This window comes from Schistocerca americana, chromosome 7, assembly GCF_021461395.2.
Source record: "Schistocerca americana isolate TAMUIC-IGC-003095 chromosome 7, iqSchAmer2.1, whole genome shotgun sequence".
NCBI lineage: Eukaryota > Metazoa > Arthropoda > Insecta > Orthoptera > Acrididae > Schistocerca > Schistocerca americana.
In genome coordinates this window covers 136,155,898-136,173,326 of record NC_060125.1, presented here as the reverse complement: position 1 = coordinate 136,173,326, position 17,429 = coordinate 136,155,898, and the positions used below count along the sequence as shown (strand labels likewise).

At 42.7% G+C, this 17,429-nt stretch overlaps 1 protein-coding gene across 1 annotated transcript in view; it reads left to right on the top strand.

Annotated features, from left to right (window-relative positions):
* Positions 1-17,429, top strand: part of LOC124622171 (myogenesis-regulating glycosidase-like) — an 85,677-nt gene that overhangs the window by 53,010 nt on the left and 15,238 nt on the right. Inside the window, exon 3 of the mRNA XM_047147815.1 lies at positions 2,095-3,083. Coding sequence (XP_047003771.1) covers positions 2,095-3,083 — 989 coding nt within the window. The remainder of the gene's footprint in view (positions 1-2,094; positions 3,084-17,429) is intronic.

Here is a 17,429-nt window from a genome sequence, read left to right as displayed (position 1 = left end):
CTCGCTGTAAATCGGGATACTGCACGTGAGGGAATTCTAGTACATGAGTAATCCTAATTGAGCTTCTGCGGTGGTTCATAATAATAAAAAGCCGGCCGAAGTGGCCGTGCGGTTAAAGGCGCTGCAGTCTGGAACCGCAAGACCGCTACGGTCGCAGGTTCGAATCCTGCCTGGGGCATGGATGTTTGTGATGTCCTTAGGTTAGTTAGGTTTAACTAGTTCTAAGTTCTAGGGGACTAATGACCTCAGCAGTTGAGTCCCATAGTGCTTGGAGCCATTTGAACCATAATAATAAAAAGCATCACTACGTGTTATATCTTAATAATGATGATAATACAGCTAGACCGAAGGGTTTCCACCAGCTTCAAAGACGTGTATATCGCTTACGTTACTAGCCTATGTTTCTCACGGTGACCAGCGTACTGAGGTGTTGCGGGGAGACTTCAGAAATTGAGTTAACCATGTCTTTCTACGCTAAGATAATTGCGCAGCAACAATGACGCGTAGTTAAAAGGTAGCGCATGTTCCTGGTTTCTTGCAGACACAGTTCTGCTGCGCTAAGAATTTTGCGCTCGAGCATCTAAATTACACTCCTGGAAATGGAAAAAAGAACACATTGACACCGGTGTGTCAGACCCACCATACTTGCTCCGGACACTGCGAGAGTGCTGTACAAGCAATGATCACACGCACGGCACAGCGGACACACCAGGAACCGCGGTGTTGGCCGTCGAATGGCGCTAGCTGCGCAGCATTTGTGCACCGCCGCCGTCAGTGTCAGCCAGTTTGCCGTGGCATACGGAGCTCCATCGCAGTCTTCAACACTGGTAGCATGCCGCGACAGCGTGGACGTGAACCGTATGTGCAGTTGACGGACTTTGAGCGAGGGCGTATAGTGGGCATGCGGGAGGCCGGGTGGACGTACCGCCGAATTGCTCAACACGTGGGGCGTGAGGTCTCCACAGTACATCGATGTTGTCGCCAGTGGTCGGCGGAAGGTGCACGTGCCCGTCGACCTGGGACCGGACCGCAGCGACGCACGGATGCACGCCAAGACCGTAGGATCCTACGCAGTGCCGTAGGGGACCGCACCGCCACTTCCCAGCAAATTAGGGACACTGTTGCTCCTGGGGTATCGGCGAGGACCATTCGCAACCGTCTCCATGAAGCTGGGCTACGGTCCCGCACACCGTTAGGCCGTCTTCCGCTCACGCCCCAACATCGTGCAGCCCGCCTCTAGTGGTGTCGCGACAGCCGTGAATGGAGGGACGAATGGAGACGTGTCGTCTTCAGCGATGAGAGTCGCTTCTGCCTTGGTGCCAATGATGGTCGTATGCGTGTTTGGCGCCGTGCAGGTGAGCGCCACAATCAGGACTGCATACGACCGAGGCACACAGGGCCAACACCCGGCATCATGATGTGGGGAGCGATCTCCTACACTGGCCGTACACCACTGGTGATCGTCGAGGGGACACTGAATAGTGCACGGTACATCCAAACCGTCATCGAACCCATCGTTCTACCATTCCTAGACCGGCAAGGGAACTTGCTGTTCCAACAGGACAATGCACGTCCGCATGTATCCCGTGCCACCCAACGTGCTCTAGAAGGTGTAAGTCAACTACCCTGGCCAGCAAGATCTCCGGATCTGTCCCCCATTGAGCATGTTTGGGACTGGATGAAGCGTCGTCTCACGCGGTCTGCACGTCCAGCACGAACGCTGGTCCAACTGAGGCGCCAGGTGGAAATGGGATGGCAAGCCGTTCCACAGGACTACATCCAGCATCTCTACGATCGTCTCGATGGGAGAATAGCAGCCTGCATTGCTGCGAAAGGTGGATATACACTGTACTAGTGCCGACATTGTGCATGCTCTGTTGCCTGTGTCTATGTGCCTGTGGTTCTGTCAGTGTGATCATGTGATGTATCTGACCCCAGGAATGTGTCAATAAAGTTTCCCCTTCCTGGGACAATGAATTCACGGTGTTCTTATTTCAATTTCCAGGAGTGTATTTTGATAATCATTTGCCCCTGTGCTGCTACATCAATTCTGATTTATAGCAAAAGAAAAAACTGTCTTCCTTCATTTTACAGGTGGGCAGAGCAACGACATTGGTTACGTTTCAGTCCGTGATGAGGAGGACTTGCTTAGGCCCTGCCACCTGAGCGCTTCTGACGAAAACTGTTACGAGATCTACGAATCGATAACCTCAGTTCTGCATGGAGGCAGGGCCAGTGACTGCTTTCATTTGAATATCACCAGCAACTCGACATCCGGCATGGTGATGTACTGCACCTGTTACTGTGACAGTCACCTCTACGGCGGTCCTGGACAGTACAACCAGTCGTGGCCCATAGAGTACGACGTGTACGACCACTACTCGTATGTTACTAAACAGGAAGACAACGTCGGCATTGCCGAGAGGTACTGGTTGTTCTCTGATGGCACCTACATCTACGTGCCGCCGTACGTCCCGCTTTTTATCGATCAAAATACAAACGAGTCAGAGGATTCGCTGTGCCTAATCGCGGAGAACAAACCTCCTTATCCCGTGGACCGGAAGGACATGGTAATGGAGCTGTACGTGTGTGATTTTGACGATGCCGAAGAAGCCCACGAGGATGCTGCGGAAAACTTCCTAGGTAAGCCTTCCGGCATCCCAGACGAGCGAATGGTCACATATCCCATTTGGTCGACTTGGGCGCGGTACAAGAGGGACATTGATGAGGCGACAGTGAGGGAGTTTGCGTCAGAGATACTCTCCCACGGTTTTAACAACAGCCAGATAGAGATCGACGACATGTGGGAGATATGTTACGGTAGTCTGACATTCGACTCTGAAAAATTCCCAAACATCACGGATCTCGTCGACGACCTACACGCGCTGGGATTCCGGGTCACGCTTTGGGTGCATCCGTTTGTGAACTTGGACTGCGAACCTTACCACACCGAGGCTCTCGACAGTGGTTACTTTGTGAATAACACTGATGGCTACGCCAACACGACCTGGTGGAATGGAGAAGCTGGTATCATCGACTTCACCAATCCCGAAGCAGCGGCCTGGTGGGCGGGACGCCTACGGGTGAGTGTATTTTTTGACAATATTGTACTACAGTGCCCATAGAAACAGACCTAGTTAACTGTAGAGTATTTAAACTTAATCATTAAAACAATTTTTTAAAGTAGGAAGTGAGAGTAACTCGAGGTGTCCCGTAAGAGAAAGAAGCTATTGCGGATAAAATAGTATACCTGTAATTACACCACATGCTGAGGACACGTGGTAGTTGTAGAAAATAACGCACTTAGATATGATCTCATATTTGAACATATCCCTTGAGTTTTGTTTTGGTGATCTATACTTCTAGTAAAATTACTTCATATGGTCTCATACATCGATATCAGTCATGCACTTCCATTCTTTCCACCAGTGCAGAGAGAGCATCTGGTACATAACGTTGATATTCGGTTCTACATCAAGTAACTCACCGGCTTTCGTCCTGTATCTGACTGCTTAGCCTGCTCGATAGTACTTAATACGTTATTTTCTCCTTTTATGCTAACTTGGCTGCGATCTTTTCTGGGGCAATGAAAGTAAGACGTTCAGTGGAGCAACGCTAAAAAGAATAAATTCAGAAGTTGGACAGAGAAAACATGTTTGAGAAATGTAACTGGGAAGAAATTGAAGATAATGGAGAAATGTTTCTACTTGTTTAAAAACGTTTAGGGAAAGAAAGATATAAAGCGACATGTCAATTACAGATGGCATAAATAAAGTGATGCATATAAGGGAAAAAAGTGCAGATTATAAAAAGAAAGTGGTCGCTAAGGCATATTTGTATTTAGAAAAGTCACAATAACTCTCGGAGAACTTAAAACACACACGTCAACAAATATTGCTCTGCCCAAAGCGGAAGAGGGAGCAGATATGGAAGGAGTATATTGAGGATCACTACAAAAGGAAGACGAAGTAGATGTCAATTTATAGGACAGTGATTTTGAGAGTCAGAGTCAGAATTCGACAGAATTTTGGAAGGGCTGCAGTCAAGAAAGGCGAAAGAGCTCGATAAGATTCGCGCAGAATTCCTAAAATCTTCATGGATGTGGCAACCAAACTATTATTTAGGTCAGTGTGTAATATGCGTGAAAGTGTTGATATTTTCGAAGAGTATCATCAACACAATGCCGATATAGGAAGGGCACATGTTTGAAAAGTATCTCTTCTTTTACGTATGAATTCCAGTTTTCTCGTCCTGCTTACATTCAAATAAGTTGCAAGCAACTAACTGTTTCTTGGTAAATGTTCTGTCATTAGACATAAAATTACATTAATAATACTTGTAAATAATAGATTTCAGCTATCAGTCGCCCTTTTTAAATTTTATTGGCAAATCTAGATTTCAGCTAGAAACTAGCCATTCTCAATGCTAAGAATACAAGAGGTACATCGTTAGATGGTGCCATAAAAAGTTGCAATTAATGGCTTAACTCATATGGTTCGTATATTACATACCACTAACATTTGTGATCAATGTAGGTAATGCCTGTTGGTCGGGCTTCATCCACAGTTCATTGAATACTACTGTTTGCGGAAGGCGGACTCTATGGAGAACACATCAGTTGGTTACATGGCGCCATCTGTGTGAACTACATATAAACCTCAAGGGAAGTAAAACACTTCAAATTTAATTACATAAAATGAAACATAAGTAAAAGTCTTGAATTGTCCGACTTATTTCTTATTTATCATCAAGTAATAAGTTTTCCATGTTCACTCCTTGTGAGTCGGTTATTGTTATTAAAACATTTAAATTACGTCAGGTGGGTAAAACAGTTTTTTTTTAATTTTTTAAAATTTTATAAAACATTTTTTAAAATTTATAAAACACTAGAAGACACTTGTTGTATAACCCTATTAGTTGATATCTCTTAAATATATTTATTTTTATATCTCCCTTTATTAAAACATAATAAGTATATTGTTCATCATATTTACGAAATAGTTCATGGATGGAGCCAAACATCATTTAAATATGTTTAAAAAATTAAAAAAGTTTTACCCACTTGACGTAATTTAACTGTTTTAATAATAATAAGTGACTCACAAGGAGTGAACATGGAAATTTTATTACTTGACGATAAATATGAAATAAGTCGGACGACAATTCAAGAATTTTACTTATGTTTCATTTTATGTAATTAAATTTGAAGTGGTTTACTTCCCTTGAGGTTTATACGTAGTTCACGTAAATGGCGCCATGTAACCAACCGATGTGTTCTCCATACAGCCCGCCTTCAACAAACAGTAGTATTAAATGAACTGTGGATGAAGCCCGACCAACAGGCATTACATGCATTGATCAAAAATGTTAGTGGTATGTAATATACAAACCATATGAGTTAAGCCATTAATTGCAGCTTTTTATGACATCTAACTATGTACTTCTTGTATTCTTAGCATTGAGAATGGCTAGTTTCTAGCTGAAATCTAGATCTGCCAACAAAATTTAAAAAGGACGACTGATAGCTGAAATCTATTATTTTCAAGTCAATATAACAGTCACTGAGTGCAACAGCCTCCTGAATGGACGGTAACCTGACGTTAACAATAGATGACGTTAATAGTTCTTTTTACTTTTTTATATTTTTCTATAATTTATGTTAAGAAAAAGAGTAAATAATACATTGAGATGACAACAGGTGTGGATTACCTCCTAATATCGTGTCAGATCCCCTTTTGCTCGGAGTAGTGCAGCAGATCGATGCGGCATTGTCTCAAAAAGTAGTTGGAAGTTCCCTGCAGAAATATTGAGCCTTGGTGCCTCTAGAGTCGTCCATAATTGCGAAAGTGTTGTTGGTGCAGGATTTTGTGAATGAACTGACCTCTCAATTATGTCCCATAAATTTTCGATGCAATTCATGTCGGGCGATCTGGGCGACCAAAAGCTTCGCTCAAATTGTCCAGAATGTTTTTCAGACCAATCCGCAAATGCTGCAAATGAAGGGTAGGCGAGCATAACCATTTCCAGCCAATGATCTACCCAGTTGGATCCATCCAAACACAGACCTCACTATTATGGAGCCTCCGACAGCTTGCCCAGTGCCTCGTTGATCTGAGTCCGTGTCTTCGTCGAGGCTGCACCACACTCGAAACCTACCATCAACTCTTACCAACTGAAATCTGGACTAATTTGACCAGGCCACCGTTTTCCAGCCATCTAGGGTCCAACCGAGAAGATCACGAGCCCAGGGAAGGCGCTGCAATCAATGTCGTGCTGTTTGCGAAGGCACTCGTGTCGGTCACCTTCTGCCAAAGCCCATCAACGCCAAATTTCGCCGCTCTATCCTACCAATATGTTTGTTGTACGTCCCACATTAGTTCGGCAGCTATGTCACGCAGTCTTACTTGCCTTCTAGCACTGACAACTCTACACAAATGCCGCTGCTCCCGGTAGTTAAATGGAGGCCATCGGCCACTGCGTTGTCTATGGTGAGAGGTATATTCTCGGTACACTGTTGACTCTGTGGATCTCGGAGTACTGAATTCCCTACCGATTTCTGAAATGGAGTGACCCACGCGTCTAACTATCACTCCGTGTTCTAAGTCTGTTAACACCCGTCGTGGTGCCATAATCACGTTGGAAACTTTTTCATATGACTCCATGAGTACAAAAGACAGCTCTGCCAACGCACTGCCCTTTTATACATTGCGTATGCGATACTACTGCCATCTTTGTATGTGTATATCGGTATCCCACGACTTTTGTCACCTCGGTGTATAGAATTAATAATGTGTAGTCTATAAAACAAGCAAAAATTTATGTTGTCGTGAGTGTTAAGTAAGTCAAGCGGAGATATATTCTATATCTCTCGTATTTATGCTAAACAAAAGCTAATATGAAACCAAGCAGCGTCGTAAGAGATAATATGGAGTAATAACTTTACTGTATGAAAGCACTTTATCTTAATAAATTGATTTGTCATATTTCTTCAAAATTTAGGTTTTCATTTTCTCAGAAAGTCATTTTTGGACTTGAAACACTTTAGGCAGTTAAAACGGAATTATCAGCAGACGTAGATGTTGGTATACATAAATGTAGGAGTGCATTTCTGTGTTCGTTCTACTTGTCCAAGTCCTTCAGCATTGCCTTACTATCGCTCAGCGAGTGTACTTCCATGTAGCCAGCTGCCTCATCAGCTGATAACCTGATAACCCTGCTAACTCTATCTGATAACCTGCCTCTGCGCGTTGGTTTGATGCGGCAGCTACCGAGTACCGAAAAAATTTGACTAGATGACACACGTACATTTATTATCGAAAGTACAGACTTAGGGGTATCAAGCAAAATTAGTGACTAGATTTAGGATTTACTTGCAGGGAGGACACACCTTGTTATCCTGGATACAGGGTCATCGATAAATTTATCTTGGATGTAGAGTCATCGACAAATGTAGAAGTAATTTCAGGAGTGTAAAAGGGAAGTGTAATGGGGCCCCTACTGCTCGTGTTGTATATTAATGACATTACGACAATATCAGAAGTAATCTCAGCTTTTTCCCAGATGATAAGTGGTGGAAAAATTGGCAACTTGCTTTAAATATACAGAAATTTAAAATTACGTCCTTCAGAAAACGAAAACTATCTAGTAAACCATACCTGCAATATCATGCATTCACAATTAGAATCCATCAAGCCGAAGAAATAGCTGGGTGTAACAGTTTGCGTGCATATTGATTGAAATAAACACAGGGATCCAGTCGTAGGCAGAACAGATGACTCACTTCGGCTCATTAATGGCGGGATAGCAGGAAAGTGGATTTAATCGACAGAGGAGATCGTTTATAAATCATATGGGTGTCCCATTTCAGAATATTGCTCGAGTGTGTGGGACCCGTACCATATAGGATTAACAGGATACGCTGAGAGAAGGATGCCAGAATGGTCACTGGTTAGTTCGACTCATGGAAGAGCGTTACGCCAATGGAAAACTCAAATTGGCAGACTCTAGAAGAGTGACGCAAATTATACCGCGAAAGCCTACTTATAAAATTTGACGAACCTGTTTAAGTGAATGATCTAGAGACATTCTTTAGTCTCCTACAATTTGCACCAGTACGGATCTTGAAGACAAGTACGGACTAACTATAGTATTTAAGCCATCTTTCCCTTTCAGTACACGACTGGAACGGTAAGAAACCGCAACATGCTATTTTCCCCTTGTCATGTAGATCGCAGTGGTATATGGACTGAGTGTGTAAATGTACACGTAGATGTACTCGACTCCGCCCGTCAAAAACTCTAAAATTTCTTAGAATGAATCATATACTTGCAAAGATACAGAGTATAATTGTCTCTTTGTTATTAGTCGAGAATGTAGCGAATGCAATGCCTTTTGGAAATCGTGGAAGACAATCGACCTGTTCACCTGCGTGTACTGTTTGGGGGGTATCGTGTGTTGATAAAGCAGCCAGGCCTCCCTGAGCCCGCAACCTTTCTTTGAGGGAAAAGTCCTTTACGAGAGCGATATAATGCTCGAGCATAAAATAAACTACGTTATCCCGCAACAAGAGGATGTTATCAAAATTTATCAGTAATTCTGTGAATCCGATCTATAATACTTGTGTTAAAGAGGAGTGATCTGCACTCTTTTCGTGTCATGGATAAGACTTTTAGGTAATATGAACTAGGAAAGGAGCTAACTGAGCTGTATGTTGGTTGTAAAACTTAATAGGAATCGCGTCTTGGCCTGATGCATTGTTTGCTTTAAGTAACCTTAATCGTTTTACAATGACAGGGTGCTTATTTTTTACTGTGCCCAGTGGTTTTACATTGATATGATACTACACTCTTGATGAATAAATTTTCAAATGCGGAAATTAATATTCAGTTTACTGTTAATGCCTTAAGTTTCAACATTTGGCTGGCCCACGAGTAATTTAATGGAAGGTTCGGAATAGTTTATTGCTTGAACAAAGAACCAAGACTTCCTGGGTTTGTAGTTGATCTTTCTCCAGAATCTGACAGTGAAAATTATTGTAGACTTCATATATGATTCAACGTATGGATGCCATTGAATTTTCTCTATCAGTTATCCTCAACTCTCTTTGGCAGCGATAGGGTAGCAAACTCTTTTTCACAAAGTTCTCCGAAATTTACTGTAAATCAAGGTGAGTATTGTCTTCCATTATTTTACTTGGAACTTAAAAACACAACTGTTCTGTGTTTGCAGGACGTGAACTAAGTGTTCTGAGTAGATTCTTGATGAATGTCCATCCTTCGACCAAACATGTTCCCCTAGATTATTTCGTAACCTTTTTACCTTCGGTGACCACTGCCCCTGTAACATGTATTTTACAACCACAAGCTTGAGATGAAATCTTTTAAACACAGCTAATCCAACACATTGAAGTGACTATAAGACTTCCGTTCCAAATATCTGCGTTTATAAAAAAAGGAAATTGTCGCGGTTCACAGAACCATCTCATTATCACTAAGATCTATTTGTAACAGAATTCTACAACATGTTTTTAGTTCAAACATGAATGAAATATCCTCACCCATGGGAATCAGTAATGTATCTGAAAAAATGTATCTTACGAAACTCAGTCGCGCTCGTCACACGTGATATCTTTTGTGCCATGGCTACCGTGGATGTAGGAAACCAGGTTGATCCGATGTTTCTAGATTTCCGAAATTTTTTGATGTCTTCCAAGGAGCATACATTTCTAAGAGATATCTGACTAGATTTGCGACTGAATCGAAGATTTCCCGAATAGCATGATGCACCCTGAAAGGTGAGCCATCTACAGACATTGAAGTTTTATCTGCTGTGCTGCAGGGGGAATGTAATGTGACCGTAGTACTTCATGAAGACATTAATGATATACCGGCTTGTATTAGTTGCTGTCTGATGCATTTTGCAAATAATGTAGTTCCTCTCAATGATGGTGTCATGTCCGGTAAAAATTGCAGTTAAATCTGGTTCGATGTCAATCATAAGTCAGCCTGTTGCAGTGTCTGGCAACTGTCTCCAAGTTTACAGAAATGTCCTTTTGCTGCTGAACTGAAGAATCACAACCAGAATCAGTCATAGAACACAGATTTTCGAGAGAAACAAAGTGTAGAGAGGAACGACCGACGACACAGGCGTGTTTCTAGGTAAAACAGGGGACAGGCTACTGAAAAACTGCAGTGTATCTGGAAAAAAATGGAGACATTAATATTATGATATCAGGATCATAGAAGGAATGGAGACGTGAATCGTTAAAGGATTGTTTAATCAGCGAAAGAATATAACAAAAATTCTGAAAAAGCTTAGCTGGGAGACATTCTAAAAAAGGTACTGTGCGACATGCGACAATCAGCCTAGCAAACTTCAAGAACTGGAAACAAGTTTGTTAGTCATTCAGTTGCACATCTGTACTCTATAGATAATATTAGACAGATAACAGCATATAGAGGGACAAACATTGTTACTAGCACAATTATTTAATAGAACAGGAAGGAAATCTAACATATAGTACAACAAAATATACTTTCTGTCACGGTTCTGCAACATGGTTGGGTTTATTTTTGTTTCCTTTTTTGCATATGAGTTACCAAAATGATAATGTAAGAAGCTGTTCAGCGCTCATCAGAAACTGAAACTACACTACAGATGGATTAGCAATGCAAGGACAAGTGACTAACATGGGGAATTCCCCATCATCCCCCCCCCCCCAACCAGATTTAGTGGTAAGATGGCCTAGTGGACAGCCCGTCAAAATTGAACAGACATCATGCCCGAAAAGAGGAAGAACTGTGAGGAAGAAGTGTGCTGAATTTTGAAAAAAGAAGCAAAATAAAAACTGTACGGTTCAAGCTCAAGAGGAGCAATATCGAGCAAATTAGTATCTATCTACAGCTACATCCATACTCCGCAAGCCACCTGACGGTGTGTGGCGGAGAGTACCTTGAGTACCTCTATCGGTTCTCCCTTCTATTCCAGTCTCGTATTGTTCGTGGAAAGAAGGATTGTCGGTATGCCTCTGTGTGGGCTCTAATCTCTCTGATTTTATCCTCTCTTCGCGAGATATATGTAGGAGGGAGCAATATACTGCTTGACTCCTCGGTGAAGGTATGTTCTCGTAACTTCAACAAAAGCCCGTGCCGAGCTAATGAGCGTCTCTCCTGCAGAGTCTTCCACTGGAGTTTATCTATCATCTCCGTAACGCTTTCGTGATTACTAAATGATCCTGTAACGAAGATCTTCTCTATCTCTTCTATCAACCCTATCTGGTACGGATCCCACACTGCGGAGCAGTATTCACGCAGTGGGCGAACAAGCGTACTGTAACCTACTTCCTTTGTTTTCGGATTGCATTTCCTTACTATTCTTCCAATCAATCTCAGTCTGGCATCTGCTTTACCGACGATCAACTTTATATGATCATCACTCCTAATGCCTACTCCCAGATAATTTATGGAATTAACTGCTTCCAGTTGCTGACCTGCTATATTGTAGCTGAATGATAAGGGATCTTCTCTTTCTATGTATTCGAAGCACATTACACTTGTCTACATTGAGATTCAGTTGCCATTCCCTGCACCATACGTCAATTCGCTGCAGATCCTCCTGCATTTCAGTACAATTTTTCAATGTTACAACCTCTCGATATACCACAGCATCATCCGCAAAAAGCCTCAGTGTACTTCCGATGTCATCCACAAGGTCATTTATGTATATTGTGAATAGCAACGGTCCTACGACACTCCCCTGCGGCACACCTGAAATCACTCTTATTTCGGAAGACTTCTCTCCATTGAGAATGACATGCTGCGTTCTGTTATCTAGGAACTCTTCAATCCAATCACACAATTGGTCAATAGTCAAGGCTTCGTGATTGTGTGCTCACGGTGTTGGACTGCGAAAGGGAAGATTCGTGTTCAGATCTCCCTCGTGCTCCCACCCCCCCTCCCCAATTCCCCCAATTTTAAAAAAAATTATGAACTGTCCGTCCGGTCATTGACGTGTCTGTTCGCTGTATTCAGGTTTCTGTCCGTGGTGCAGTGTAACATTCGTCTGCAGCAGCGAGCTGTAAAACCTCCAGACGTACGTACCTCCTATTTGTTCTACACAATTACCACATGTTATGACTCTTGCGTCCCATTTTGGAAGTTCTGACTCTTGAATTCCTTTGTTGTAACATAGTTCACAACCGTATGTTTATTACTTTCGTTTCTGTGAGAGGTCTATGCGGCATCTCGCCTGCTCTCACTACTCACGAAATTTACTTGCTAATATATTCTTACCACATGACTCATATTCTATAACCAATGTATAATATGACAATTGCCAAGGCTACAGAAAGCGAACGTCAATGAGCGGACGAAAAGTTCATAATAATGGAAAAAAAAATGGGCAAGAGAAAGATTTTAAGATCGCTCTCTCACTTTGTAGTGAAACACGGTGACAACATAACCACGACGCCGCCGTTCTTCAATTCGCTCGACTTTGCACTCTGGAGCTTAGACCGTTCACTGTTTATATGTTGCTTCTGATTTCATAGTTCAGTACACTTTTCTGTTTTCATGCTTGATCCGTTTTCAGTTTTTGACGGGCTATCCACTGGGTCATTTTACCATTAAATATGAGGGGGGTGCGATGGGAGCTTCCCTTGTAGGTAGTGTGCCAACTGCGGAGCCATGTCATGTCTTGCAAAGCCCTGTCATGCCTCCAGCAGCCTACACAAGCCTTGTCATACTTTGTGTCGATTTTCGTTGCTATTGGATGCATCACTTAAAGCTTATATGGAACATCAAGTGGTCTTGAACCCAGTTGCTGACAGACTGTGAGAGTTCTGGGCAAAGGTTCAGCAGTCGTTACTCAGAACGCTTTACCATCCTTTTTTGCAGGCCGCGACACGTCGCTGCCCTAATTAGGGCAGGAGGGAGGAATTTACTATAGCTTCTTATAGACCTTCTACAGAGTTAGTAAACTACAACTGGTCCCTAAATACACTGGACTGCAAAAGTTAAGAACGAAAGTAACTTTCGCGTGACGTATCATTGCCAAATAACATGACTCGATGGAAAATTGGATAATAGAAACAACTGCTACAGTGTAATACAGAAGATAACAAAGAAATGCGCAGTGAGACGCACAAAAATGACCCTTTTGTTCAAGGGCAACAGTCACATTGAAGTCATTGCTATTCATTATGGTCCCTTGGACTTTTTTAATAGACCATCTCATCAAGGATAGCAGTGCATGCTCTTCAACGTGCTCTCTTGTTGGTTCCAAGGTAGGTAAGGAGTTCTTGTGGTAGGGTGTGTTGGGTGTTTCATTTCTCCACCAATGCACTTGACAATATCTGGATGTTAGTTGGCGTATGTGTAAGTGCTGCCATACGTCTTCCCAATATCCCCGCCCCCTGCCCCTCCCTCCCGTGCTCGATGTGACAGGTCAGTCCATTCGCCGAATACCCTCTCTGTCCAGGAGCTTCTCTACTGACGTCTTTCGATGCGGTAGCGTATTGTCATCCATAAAAATGAAGGCAGGTCCGAATGTATCCTTGAAAGGACACACGTGGGGGGATAGTACAGTACTCCCCACACGATACCTGGGCCACCAAAATGATCATATTCAATTACGCTGGACGTATCCTCATACGGAGAGAGATAACAACACTTAAACGCGCCCAGGAAAATTGTCGAACATGATTGATGGTCCATGTATTTTGGTGTGTGGTGGCGTAATGTTGCATGGACGTTCTGACGTCCAAATCTTTCAGCAGAATACACTCACTGGTCAACGTTATTTTGACACTGTGCTACTTTTTCACAGTTGTCCTTTCAGGGGTGCAATCGGCCCTGCCTTCATTTTTATGGATGACAACGTGCGACCACCGCATAAAACTGTGCAGATGTAGGAGGTTTTGGAACGAAAGGATACTCAGCGAATATACCAGGCTGCCCGTCTCCCCGACTTAAATGCAATCGAGCACGTCATGTGTGGAATGCATCGAGGAGATGTATTGCCGGACATCCAACTGCATAAACCAACATCCAGCAGTTGTCATCCGCGCTGCTGGAGAAACGGAAGACCCTACTACAGGAACTCTTTACGAGCATTTTGGCTAGCCTGGGGGCATGTTACATACTATGCACTGCAAGGCTTGATGATCACACGCTCTATTAAGAATCATGTCCCGCCTTTCGTAATGTCTATTGTACCAACATGAGTCGCGTTGACTTCAGTAGAATTATTGTCTTATTTTCAAGATTTTAAAATAAATTACCATAGCCTTTCAAAGGCAGAAGGCCGCAATGTTTAAGCTTGAAAGGTAATTTTAAGAATAAGGTTCCAAGTCTGAAGGCCCACAATTAATTTTTCAAATTAAAAAAAAATATAGGTCTTAAGTAACTGAAACGGCTCTCAAAGAAAAGACAACACAACGGCAATAACCTTTCAGCAAATATCCACTTGCCTAAATTCAAACCTACTTACATAAAACACAGTAAAACCTAGAACGTTTTTTTCAATCATTGGCTATGATAGATTATAAACAGACATTTAAACACCGGTGAGGAAGACAATAAAGACAACAGCACTCAGAAGCCTCCAGGGTGTCGGTCTGCCCTCGTTCACTTAGGTGAGACAGGTGGTGAGCCCAACGACACTTGATCCGTCGGAACCCAACCATGGAACAGCCACGGACCGACCGACAAAACGACTTGCTTGCCATCAGTCGGTACATGAGAATTCAAACACAAAATGTTACAAGCGTGATTATCCACAATCAAATATGTATATGTATTAAGCTGTCAAAACAACACACCGTGTTGGACAGCGACAACAGGTGAGGAAAGGACACTGCCTGAAATTATGTTAGTGGCCAGGTCAGGTAACCGGAACACCAACGGCCACAGGGCAAAAAATTCCGCTGGTGCACTTTTTTTAGTCAACCAATATAGTTAATTCCACATCATGGGGGCTAAATTTCAACAATACAAACACTCAATGTTGCTCACAGGAAAACCTCCCCAACAGCGAACCACCGAAACGAACCACACAATATGAATGGACGTGGGTGGCTTGGTTACTTGAAACCACTCCTCAACTTTGACGTCCTGGGTCGGTGAACCACGAAGCTCGCAGCGATCGGACAGCTCCACACACGCTCCGACACTGCGCAGGGACCTCCAGCGGACCCAGCCAACTGCCCGCACGGAGATATCCTCGCTGGTCCGAACCAACCGACCGACTAGCCGCAGAATGCCGACAACATCTAAAATAGTCGTCAGTGGAAATAACGCCAACTACACACACAGCCTGAGAATCACTTGCACGAAGACCTGAACGTTACCCAACAGTAACTAAACACGCACGAATACAAATCGGGAGTCGATGCACACGTACACAACCGACTCATGAACGATCGGCGAGCCAAAACGGACACTTTCCCGACACTGATGAACGTTTTAAAGTAATTCATCTGGATTTGATAGGGCCAATGCCTCGTTCTGATGAATATACGTATTGCTTAACATGCATTGATACAGTTACGAATTGGACAGAGATAACACCACTTCAGGATATACAAGCAGAAGCTGTAGCTCAAGCTTTCTTCAATTGTTGGATTACTAGATTTGGCACATCTCATCAAACAGTAACTGATCGCGAAAGAGAATTTAATTCTGATTTCAAGTACTATTAAAAATAAGTGGTTGTAATCAAACTCAAACTACTGCATATCATCCTTAATCCAATGGAAAAATAGAAAGATTCCATCGCACATTTAAAGCTGCAATCCGTTCATATTCAGCTACAAAATGAACTCAAACGATACCTTTAATCCTTCTTGGTCTTCGTTTCCCAATCAGGGAAAACACGAATGCTACAATAGCAGAAATGGTTTATGTTTCACCCATCAGGATATTTATAATTTTTCAAAAAGTCGGGACAGAAAGGAATTCAGACTTATCCCAATTTGTTTCATAACTAAAACAATATATGAACCGGCTGAAACATGTACAAAAAGCTCACAAAGTAAAAGAGACACCATTTGTATACTACGACCTCAGTACTTTAACACACGTATTTGTAAGGGTTGACAGTGTTAAAAAGTCGTTAGAACATCCATATGAAGGCCCATAAGAAGTCATGGAAAGAACACCAAAATTTTTTGGACTCGAGCCGCGCGGGATTAGCCGAGCGGTCTAGGGCGCTGGAGTCATAGACTGTGCGGCTGATCCCGGCGAAGGTTCGGGTCCTTCCTCGGGCATGGATGTGTGTGTTTGTCCTTAGGATAATTTAGGTTAAGTAGTGTGTAAGCTTAGGGACTGATGACCTTAGCAGTTAAGTCCAGTAAGATTTCACACAAATTTTTTTGTTTTTTGGACTCAAAATTGAAGACCAAGTAAAAAACATTTCTATCGACCGATTGAAACCTGCGTATTTGCTGAACGAAGACGTTAGATTGCCGGATGATACTCCAATTTCACCACCACCGCAGGACAAACAACCTGAAGATAAAAAACCACTAACATCAAGATCGCAAGGCTAGTGGACGTGGTACAGTGGCTCCAGTGGCTCTGAGCACTATGGGACTTAACATCTGAGCTCATCAGTCCCCTAGAACTTAGAACTACTTAAACCTAACTAACCTAAGGACATCACACGCATTCTTGCCCGAGGCAGGATTCGAACCTGCTACCGTGGTACGGTGAATTGTGACCGTCTTACTGAGAAGGGGGTGATGTGGGAGCAGGTTGCTCTTCCATATAGTGTTTTGGTGTGTTAGTGAGTGTTTTGACGTCGATAAGGGTGGCTTCAGAGCTATATGTTCTGTGATATCACAAGAGACAAAAGACGATTGTACTGTTTGTGAGAGTCGTAAAATGTATCGTTGCCTAAGCAACACGCCGATTCACGTCTTATAAAACGTTATAATAAAGGAGTTTTGAGTTCTTATTTGTGTGTGTTTTTACGTGTGTTAGACACCACCGACAAGACTGTGGCAGTTAACACTGCGTTGTATGTTAAAAAGAGAGCGAATATGTGCGGAAGCCAAAACTTTTGCGAAACTTTTTAAAGGTGCTGAGGAAGGTAGAAGGAGGCAGTTGGTACCCCACTTATGGGTGAGAGTCTTTTAAACAAACAGGAAGGTATTCGCATTTTTTTTGCCTCAGTGGTATTATTTCTTGGCTGGTATTTTATGGGAAAGTATTATTTTGCGCATCCTGTACGGAAGAGGTGACTAAACTTCAGTGTAATGGCTATCGGACGATTTCGACGTGTTATGAAGCATTATTACACTACTAGGCATTAAAATTATTACACCAACAAGAAATGCAGATGATAAACGGGTATTCATTGGACAAATATACTATACTAGAACTTACACGTGATTATATTTTCACGCAATTTGGGTGCATAGAGCCTGAGAA